Source organism: Coregonus lavaretus (assembly GCF_964263955.1).
Source record: "Coregonus lavaretus genome assembly, contig: HAP1_SCAFFOLD_2599, whole genome shotgun sequence".
Taxonomy (NCBI): domain Eukaryota; kingdom Metazoa; phylum Chordata; class Actinopteri; order Salmoniformes; family Salmonidae; genus Coregonus; species Coregonus lavaretus.
Window position 1 is genome coordinate 66,579 of NW_028166492.1, and position 11,469 is coordinate 78,047.

At 44.8% G+C, this 11,469-nt stretch overlaps 1 protein-coding gene across 1 annotated transcript; it reads left to right on the forward strand.

Moving 5' to 3' along the window:
* Window positions 1-2,952: 2,952 nt before the first annotated feature.
* On the forward strand, window positions 2,953-3,600 carry LOC311114642 (netrin-G1-like; the record flags this gene model as incomplete). The annotated part of the gene is made up of 1 exon (XM_084189885.1): window positions 2,953-3,600. A coding segment is annotated over one exon (648 nt), but the record flags the coding sequence as incomplete, so codon positions are not given.
* Window positions 3,601-11,469: the final 7,869 nt, after the last annotated feature.

Here is an 11,469-nt window from a genome sequence, read left to right on the forward strand (position 1 = left end):
TCTCTCTACTGTCTCTCACATCCACTCCCTCCTCTGTCTCTCTCTCTCCCTCCATCTCTCTAGTCTCTCACATCCACTCCCTCCTCTGTCTCTCTCTCTCTCCCTCCATCTCTCTATAGTCTCTCACATCCACTCCCTCCTCTGTCTCTCTCTCTCTCCCTCCATCTCTCTATAGTCTCTCACATCCACTCCCTCCTCTGTCTCTCTCTCCCTCCATCTCTCTATTGTCTCTCACATCCACTCCTTCCTCTGTCTCTCTCTCTCCCTCCTCCTCTGACTGTCTTCCTCTCTCCCTCCTCCTCTGACTGTCTCCCTCTCTCCCTCCTCCTCTGACTGTCTCCCTCTCTCCCTCCTCCTCTGACCGTCTTCCTCTCTCCTTCGTCCTCTGACCGTCTCTGCCCCCTTGTTTTCTCTTATCTATCTCTTCCTTCCCCTGCTACCACTCCCTTCCTTCCTTCCATCTCTCTCTCATGTCTCAACGTAACTCTCTCTAATAAGAATGGTATCACCCAACACCTATTAGGTGGTAGTCATGGAAACAAAACCACTTACCACTTACCTCAGTCAGCCAACCCTACTGACCCAGGACACCACAGACATGTTCAGCCTTATCAGGTAGTCCTTATCCTTATCTAACATCAGTAGGAGCAGAGGCCAGGTGACATGTTCCCGATAACACACCAATGGGGCCTGGCTAGATAGGATCCTATCTTGAAGAATCTTGACTCTCATCTTGCAATGTATCAAATGTACTGATGTCCAAACATAACCATCTGAAATACAGGATGCCCAGTCCTTCGTGGGTAATGAATAAGCAGTCAAACCTGTATTTGAGTTCAACCTATTTCATTTATTTCCTGAAACAATATTGGTTGCAGCGTTATGAGTATTCTGTGCTGTAGTGAACATGCCTCTTGTTAAACATGAAGTCTGGTTTGAAATGTGTTGGATGTATCATAACCTCATAATCACACTGCCACAACAATAATGGTAAATACTGTTCACATTTTAAATAGCCAGCATTAGCATTCTGAAATTATGACAGGCTAGACTAGACGTTTATAGTTGATCAAAATCTCATCTGCTGCTGGCCTCAATGTTATATAGACTAGAGGTGAGATGAATGTCAATATGAGTGTGTTTAAAAACACTCTCTCTCATACACACAAACACACAACACACACACACACACACAGGTAGCACACAAACAAACATACTGAGAGTCGTGCTGGGGCTCGGTTGTGCAGGCAAAAATATGTATATCTCTCAGCTGTGTGTTTCATGAGAGGTAGTCATTGAGGATTCTTCTCCCATCTCCACTAGAGGAACAGCAGGAATATAAATCATACAGGCAATTTGGGTGGTAGAATCGACTAGAGACCTACCAGAGTGGTGGACAGAATACAGGACAGTATTATACTATGTAGAGGACAGGGGTGGATAGAATACAGGACAGTATTAGACTATGTAGAGGACAGGGGTGGATAGAATACAGGACTATATTATACTATGTAGAGGACAGGGGTGGATAGAATACAGGACAGTATTATACTATGTAGAGGACAGGGGTGGATAGAATACAGGACAGTATTATACTATGTAGAGGACAGGGGTGGATAGAATACAGGACAGTATTATACTATGTAGAGGACAGGGGTGGATAGAATACAGGACAGTATTATACTATGTAGAGGACAGGGGTGGATAGAATACAGGACCGTATTATACTATGTAGAGGACAGGGGTGGATAGAATACAGGACTGTATTATACTAAGTAGAGGACAGGGGTGGATAGAATACAGGACTATATTATACTATGTAGAGGACAGGGGTGGATAGAATACAGGACAGTATTAGACTATGTAGAGGACAGGGGTGGATAGAATACAGGACTATATTATACTAAGTAGAGGACAGGGGTGGACAGAATACAGGACAGTATTAGACTATGTAGAGGACAGGGGTGGACAGAATACAGGACAGTATTAGACTATGTAGAGGACAGGGGTGGATAGAATACAGGACTATATTATACTATGTAGAGGACAGGGGTGGATAGAATACAGGACTATATTATACTATGTAGAGGACAGGGGTGGATAGAATACAGGACTATATTATACTAAGTAGAGGACAGGGGTGGACAGAATACAGGACAGTATTAGACTATGTAGAGGACAGGGGTGGACAGAATACAGGACAGTATTAGACTATGTAGAGGACAGGGGTGGATAGAATACAGGACTATATTATACTATGTAGAGGACAGGGGTGGACAGAATACAGGACAGTATTAGACTATGTAGAGGACAGGGGTGGATAGAATACAGGACTATATTATACTATGTAGAGGACAGGGGTGGATAGAATACAGGACTATATTATACTATGTAGAGGAGAGGGGTGGATAGAATACAGGACTATATTATACTATGTAGAGGACAGGGGTGGACAGAATACAGGACAGTATTAGACTATGTAGAGGACAGGGGTGGACAGAATACAGGACAGTATTAGACTATGTAGAGGACAGGGGTGGATAGAATACAGGACTATATTATACTATGTAGAGGACAGGGGTGGATAGAATACAGGACTATATTATACTATGTAGAGGACAGGGGTGGATAGAATACAGGACAGTATTAGACTATGTAGAGGACAGGGGTTGATAGAATACAGGACAGTATTAGACTATGTAGAGGACAGGGGTGGATAGAATACAGGACTGTATTATACTAAGTAGCAGGGTTGTAATATTGTGCAGTTACACTTCTCTACCAGCAGTGGGCGACACCACTAGTGTACAGGTGTGTGAATGAGTACCTGAATGAGTCCCTGTCAGTCCAGAATAGATTGCAGATATGTTGAAACCCTGACCCAAATAGACACACTTAAATACCGGGTAAGTTAATAAGGTTTTAACTGCCTCTACCTCTATTTTCCCACAGGAAAACCCTTACATGTGCAACAACGAGTGTGACGCCACCACAGAAGAACTAGCCCACCCTCCAGAGCTCATGTTCGACTTCGAGGGCCGCAACCCCACAACCTTCTGGCAGTCCAGTTCCTGGAAGAAGTACCCCAAACCCCTGGAGGTCAACATCACTCTGTCCTGGAACAAGACCATCGAGTTGACCGACGACATCGTCCTCACCTTCGAGTCCGGCCGCCCTGAGCAGATGCTTCTGGAGAAATCGCTAGACTACGGTAAAACCTGGACCCCTTACCAGTTCTACGCTACCGACTGCCTCGACGCCTTCACCATGGAGCCCAAGACGGTCAACGAGCTGACCCAGCGAACCCTCCTCGACATCATCTGCACTGAGGACTACTCCCGTGGCTACGTGTGGAAGTACGATAAAACAGTCCGCTTCGAGATCAAGGACCGGTTTGCATTGTTCGCCGGGCTGCAGCTGTACAACATGGCGTCGCTGTACGGTCAACTGGACACCACCAGGAACCTCCGGGACTTCTTCACGGTGACGGACCTGAGGATACGGCTGCTGAAACCGGCCACCGGGTCCACCATGGTAGATGAAAACAACCTGTCCAGATACTTCTACGCCATCTCTGACATCAAGGTGCAGGGACGGTGAGAGAGATGGCTTATCTTTATTTGTTCGTTATTTCCCTTTACAGGTGTGTGTATATCTCTCTAGCATGCTAGCGATACCCATAGTCTTCCAGTCATTGTGCTAACGCTAGTTAGCATAGGCTTGCAAAACTACCTCTAACTTCCTTCATACTGGACACAGAGACATACAAATGGTATCCACTAGTTCATCTGACTCTGGGGCAGTGGTGTAAAGTACTTAAGTAAAAATACTTTAAAGTACTACTTAAGTAGTTTTTTTTTTGGTATCTGTACTTTACTTTACTATTTATATTTTTGACAACTTTTACTTTTACTTCACTACATTCCTAAAAACAATTATTTAATTTTTTACTCCATACATTTTCCCTGACACCCAAAAGTACTTGTTACATTTTGAATGCTTAGCAGGACAGAAAATGGTCCAATTGACACACTTATCAAGAGAACATCCCTGGTCATCCCAACTGCCTCTGATCTGGCGGAATCACTAAACACAAATGCTTTGTTTGTAAATGACGTCTGAGTGTTTGAATGTGCCCCTTTCTATCCGTAAAAAAAATTAAATAATGGTGCCCTCTGGTTTGTTTAATATAACGTAAGTATATTTTAGCGATTACATTTACTTTTGATACTTAAGTACATTTAAAACCAAATACTTTTAAACTTTCACTCAAGTAGTATTTTACTGGGTGACTTTCACTTTTACTTGAGTCATTTTCTATTAAGTCATCTTTACTTTTACTCAAGTATGACTGTTGGGTTTCCACCACTGCTCCGGGGAAGTAGATAAAGGGCGTCATTGCCAAAATTCCGAAGTAACCATTTAATATTCATCTATTGTATTGACAAGATGGTCGAGTGACCACTCTAACAATATAAATGTCCTCAAAGATGGAAGGCAGGCGGGAGAAGGCGAGATCATGTGGGTCCATTCTAGACAATGAGTGTTCCCGAGTAAGCACAGCGGTCTAAGTCACTGCATCTCAGTGCTTGAGGCGTCACTACAGAAACCCTGGTTCGATTCCATGCTGTATCACAACCGGCCGTGATTGGGAGTCCCATAGGGGCGGCACACAATTGGCCCAGCGTCGTCCGGGTTTGGCCGGTGTAGGCCATCATTGTAAATAAGAATTTGTTCTTAACTGACTTGCCTAGTTAAATAAAGGTAAAAAAAAAAAAGAAAAAAAAAAAGATATGCGTGTGAGCAACACTGATATAAAGTAGTACTTTCGAACTTCATGAAATGCCACGTGCGTCTACTTATTTCAGTGCATTTGTAACAACCTAACCATTACGAAGCTTCTATTCAATCAAACAAGCCTCACGTAGCAAATTAGCAATAAATACATTCCTCACTTCATGGTTTTATTTTGGGCACAGTAAACCCTAACCCTTCGCCTCTTTCTCTCTGTTAAAATCCTATGAGTGTTGATTCCTTTTGTATGAGCTGAATGCTCTATGTTGGCTGGGGACAGGGCCTGGATACACGGTTATGACCCCTGTAATTAACAGGTACGTCCCAAATGACACCCTATTCACCACATAGTGCACTATGGGCCTCCATAGGGCTCTGGTCAAAAGTAGTGCACTATGTAGGGAATAGAGTGTAATTTGGGGCTAAGCCGAGGGTTTAAATTTGACATCCATCTGCAGGAGACAGCCACGGTAACACACCCCAGCGAGCCTTAACTGTCTGATAAAATATTTCCGGTCATTGTTTCATCATGAGATTTCCAACGATTTAGAGAGATGATAAAACATAACACATATATTATTTTATAGCCCCATAGATGCATAATGATCCACCTGTGGATCATAAACACACTCCACAGCTGTTCACTGAATGAGAACGGTGTGTGTGTGTGTGTGTGTGTATGTGTGTGTGTGTGTTTTTGTGTGTGTGTGTGTGTGTATAGTTGGTTTATATGAGGATAACTACGCTCAGTAATGACTCGTCTGATTGGGCCTGGGTGAGTTGGAACAGTTTAGCTCCAAATTAGAATTCCGTCAGTCGACTTGGAATGGGAGATTACAACAATTAGAATGTTGGTTAATAGGGAGGAGACAAATCTGGTCACTAAGAGTGTTGTCTGCTGAGTAAATAGTTACCACTGGGGACATTAATAATCTCAGAGAACCTATAGGAGATAACATTACTGGAGCATTCCTCCTCTCTACTTCAACATTACTGGAACATTCCTCCTCTCTACTTCAACATTACTGGAGCATTCCTCCTCTCTACTTCAACATTCCTCCTCTCTACTTCAACATTACTGGAGCATTCCTCCTCTCTACTTCAACATTACTGGAGCATTCCTCCTCTCTACTTCAACATTACTGGGGCGGCAGGTAGCTTAGTGGGTAAGAGCGTTGTGCCAGTAACCGAAAGGTCGCTGGTTCTAATCCCCGAGCCGACTAGGTGAAAAATCTGTCGATGTGCCCTTAAGCAAGGCACTTAACCCTAATTGCTCCTGTAAGTCGCTCTGGATAAGAGCGTCTGCTAAATGACTAAAATGTAAATGTAAATGTACTTCAACATTACTGGAACATTCCTCCTCTCTACTTCAACATTACTGGAGCATTCCTCCTCTCTACTTCAACATTACTGGAACATTCCTCCTCTCTACTTCAACATTACTGGAACATTCCTCCTCTCTACTTCAACATTACTGGAACATTCCTCCTCTCTACTTCAACATTACTGGAACATTCCTCCTCTCTACTTCAACATTACTGGAGCATTCCTCCTCTCTACTTCAACATTACTGGAGCATTCCTCCTCTCTACTTCAACATTACTGGAGCATTCCTCCTCTCTACTTCAACATTACTGGAACATTCTTCCTCTCTACTTCAACATTACTGGAGCATTCCTCCTCTCTACTTCAACATTACTGGAACATTCCTCCTCTCTACTTCAACATTACTGGAACATTCCTCCTCTCTACTTCAACATTACTGGAACATTCCTCCTCTCTACTTCAACATTACTGGAGCATTCCTCCTCTCTACTTCAACATTACTGGAGCATTCCTCCTCTCTACTTCAACATTACTGGAACATTCCTCCTCTCTACTTCAACATTACTGGAGCATTCCTCCTCTCTACTTCAACATTCCTCCTCTCTACTTCAACATTACTGGAGCATTCCTCCTCTCTACTTCAACATTACTGGAGCATTCCTCCTCTCTACTTCAATATTACTCCTCTCTACTTCAACATTACTTCTCTCTACTTCAACATTACTGGAGAAGGCAGAACAGATAGAAGGTATTATAGGGTGTTGTACTGTTGCCTGTGGGTGTTTAGCTCAACACAGTGGGGACAGACACATCACTGAGGAGACAGACACATATTTTTATTTTACCCTTATTTTACCAGCTAAGTTGACTGAGAACACATTCTCATTTACAGCAACTACCTGGGGAATAGTTACAGGGGAGAGGAGGATGAATGAGCCAATTAGAAACTGGGGATGATTAGGTGGCGATGATGGTATGAAGGCCTGATTGGGAATTTAGCCAGGACACCGGGGTTAACTCCCCTACATTTACAATAAATGCCATGGGATCTTTATTAACCACAGAGGTCAGGACACCCGTTTGAAGTCCCATCCGAAAGACGGCACTCTACACAGGGTGATGTCCCCAATAACTGCCCTGGGGCATTGGGATCTCCTTAGACCAGAGGAAAGACTGCCTCCTACTGTTCCTCCAACACCACTTCCAGCAGCATCTGGTCTCCCACCCAGGGACCGACCTGGACTGACCCTGCATAGCTTCAGTGGCAAGCTAGCAGTGGGATTCAGGGTGGTATGCTGCTGGATGAGGGGACAGACACATCACTGAGGGGACAGACACATCACTGAGGGGACAGACACGTCACCGAGAGGACAGACACGTCACTGTGGGGACAGACACGTCACTGTGGGGACAGACACGTCACTGAGGGGACAGACACATCACTGAGGGGACAGACACGTCACTGTGGGGACAGACACGTCACTGAGGAGACAGACACATCACTGAGGAGACAGACACGTCACTGAGGGGACAGACACATCACTGAGGCAGAGAGGAGCTAGCAGAAAATATTAGTATAACAGAGGAACTAGACTGGAAGGTATTTTAGGGCTAGGCTGTTGGGTTGATGTAACTCCACAGGGCTAGGCTGTTGGGTTGATGTAACTCCACAGGGCTAGGCTGTTGGGGTGATGTAACTCCACAGGGCTGGGCTGTTGGGTTGATGTAACTCCACAGGGCTAGGCTGTTGGGGTGATGTAACTCCACAGGGCTAGGCTGTTGGGTTGATGTAACTCCACAGGGCTGGGCTGTTGGGTTGATGTAACTCCACAGGGCTAGGCTGTTGGGGTGATGTAACTCCACAGGGCTAGGCTGTTGGTGTGATGTAACTCCACAGGGCTGGGCTGTTGGGTTGATGTAACTCCACAGGGCTGGGCTGTTGGGGTGATGTAACTCCACAGGGCTAGGCTGTTGGGGTGATGTAACTCCACAGGGCTAGGCTGTTGGGGTGATGTAACTCCACAGGGCTGGGCTGTTGGGGTGATGTAACTCCACAGGGCTAGGCTGTTGGGGTGATGTAACTCCACAGGGCTAGGCTGTTGGGTTGATGTAACTCTACAGGGCTAGGCTGTTGGGGTGATGTAACTCCACAGGGCTAGGCTGTTGGTGTGATGTAACTCCACAGGGCTGGGCTGTTGGGTTGATGTAACTCCACAGGGCTGGGCTGTTGGGTTGATGTAACTCCACAGGGCTAGGCTGTTGGGGTGATGTAACTCCACAGGGCTAGGCTGTTGGGGTGATGTAACTCCACAGGGCTAGGCTGTTGGGGTGATGTAACTCCACAGGGCTAGGCTGTTGGGTTGATGTAACTCCACAGGGCTAGGCTGTTGGTGTGATGTAACTCCACAGGGCTAGGCTGTTGGGGTGATGTAACTCCACAGGGTTGGGCTGTTGGGGTGATGTAACTCCACAGGGCTAGGCTGTTGAGGTGATGTAACTCCACAGGGCTGGGCTTTTGGGTTGATGTAACTCCACAGGGCTAGGCTGTTGGGGTGATGTAACTCCACAGGGCTAGGCTGTTGGGGTGATGTAACACCACAGGGCTAGGCTGTTGGGGTGATGTAACTCCACAGGGCTAGGCTGTTGGGTTGATGTAACTCCACATGAGTTGGCTTTGTATGTCTAATGAAGAGTGTGTTGTTGTTATCTACGAGGTTGTATTTAACTTTTAATCTCAGAGTGCTCCAAGGCAGAGGAGAGGGATGTTTTTACACAATAAGTTCCTTCCTGAAGAGTTTGTTGTCGAAAAGAGAACAGTGCACCATAAGGTGATGATATACAATCTCGATTTAATTTTAATTTTATGATATACAATCTCCAGTTGTATTACTGTCATCTGTGTCATATGTGAGCTTTAGTTCATGTCCTTAGAACATCTGATTAGCCCATGTGATCCTAACATGCAAGCATCCCCTTCCCAGACACTAATATTCATATTCAGAAAGTCATACACTCTCCAGTCATATTTACACAAGTTTTGTAAACAAACTCTGCTGGGCTGTACATGGCAGACTCTACTACCCTGCCTCCCAGCACAATATCCAGCACATACATCATTCTAACTCTCGGTAGGTAGCTCAGCTAAGGTGCGTTGGGAGAAAAAATATGTTATTTTCCATCGTAGCCCTTGTGTATGAAATTCAATTTTCGCCAAAAGTTTACTGTGAAAAAGAGAAGATAAAATAATAATATATATACAGTGGGGAAAAAAAGTATTTAGTCAGCCACCAATTGTGCAAGTTCTCCCACTTAAAAAGATGAGAGAGGCCTGTCATTTTCATCATAGGTACACGTCAACTATGACAGACAAAATGAGAAAAAAAAATCCAGAAAATCACATTGTAGGATTTTTTATGAATTTATTGGCATATGATGGTGGAAAATAAGTATTTGGTCAATAACAAAAGTTTCTCAATACTTTGTTATATACCCTTTGTTGGCAATGACACTGGTCAAACGTTTTCTGTAAGTCTTCACAAGGTTTTCACACACTGTTGCTGGTATTTTGGCCCATTCCTCCATGCAGATCTCCTCTAGAGCAGTGATGTTTTGGGGCTGTCGCTGGGCAACACAGACTTTCAACTCCCTCCAAAGATTTTCTATGGGGTTGAGATCTGGAGACCTTGAAATGCTTCTTACGAAGCCACTCCTTCGTTGCCCGGGCGGTGTGTTTGGGATCATTGTCATGCTGAAAGACCCAGCCACGTTTCATCTTCAATGCCCTTGCTGATGGAAGGAGGATTTCACTCAAAATTTCACGATACATGGCCCCATTCATTCTTTCCTTTACACGGATTAGTCGTCCTGGTCCCTTTGCAGAAAAACAGCCCCAAAGCATGATGTTTCCAACCCCATGCTTCACAGTAGGTATGGTGTTCTTTGGATGCAACTCAGCATTATTTGTCCTCCAAACATGACGAGTTGAGTTTTTACCAAAAAGTTATATTTTGGTTTCATCTGAGCGTATGACATTCTCCCAATCCTCTTCTGGATCATCCAAATGCACTTCAGACGGGCCTGGACATGTACTGGCTTAAGCAGGGGGACACGTCTCGCACTGCAGGATTTGAGTCCCTGGCGGCGTAGTGTGTTACTGATGGTAGGCTTTTTTACTTTGGTCCCAGCTCTCTGCAGGTCATTCACTAGGTCCCCCCATGTGGTTCTGGGATTTTTGCTCACCGTTCTTGTGATCATTTTGACCCCACGGGGTGAGATCTTGCGTGGAGCCCCAGATCGAGGGAGATTATCAGTGGTCTTGTATGTCTTCCATTTCCTAATAATTGCTCCCACAGTTGATTTCTTCAAACCAAGCTGCTTAAATATTGCAGATTCAGTCTTCCCAGCCTGGTGCAGGTCTACAATTTTGTTTTTGGTGTCCTTTGACAGCTCTTTGGTCTTGGCCATTGTGGAGTTTGGAGTGTGACTGTTTGAGGTTGTGGACAGGTGTCTTTTATACTGATAACAAGTTCAAACAGGTGCCATTAATACAGGTAACGAGTGGAGGACAGAGGAGCCTCTTAAAGAAGAAGTTACAGGTCTGTGAGAGCCAGAAATCTTTCTTGTTTGTAGGTGACCAAATACTTATTTTCCACCATAATTTGCAAATAAATTCATTAAAAATCCTACAATGTGATTTTCTGGAATTTTTTTTCTCTATTTGTCTGTCATAGTTGACGTGTACCTATGATGAAAATTACAGGCCTCTCTCATCTTTTTAAGTGGGAGAACTTGCACAATTGGTGGCTGACTAAATACTTTTTTTCCCCACTGTATATATAGAGAGAGAGAGGGGGATGGAGGAGAGAGAGAGAGAGAGAGAGAGAGAGAGAGAGAGAGAGAGAGGAGAGAGAGAGAGGAGAGAGAGAGAGAGAGAGAGAGACAGAGACAGAGACAGAGACAGAGACAGAGAGAGAAAGAGAGAGAGACAGAGACAGAGAGACAGAGAGAGAGAGAGAGAGAGAGAGAGAGAGAGAGAGAGAGAGAGAGAGAGAGAGAGCGAGAGAGAGAGAGAGAGAGAGAGAGAGAGAGAGAGAGACAGAGACAGAGACAGAGACAGAGACAGAGAGAGAGAGGAGAGAGAAGAGAGGAGAGAGAGAGAGAGAGAGAGAGAGAGAGAGAGAGAGAGACGGAGACACAGAGACACAGAGACACAGAGAGAGAGAGAGAGAGAGAGAGAGAGAGAGAGAGAGAGAGAGAGAGAGAAGAGAGAGAGAGAGAGAGAGAGAGATCGAGAGAGAGAGAGAGAGAGAGAGAGAGAGAGAGACAGAGACAGAGAGAGAGAGAGAGAGA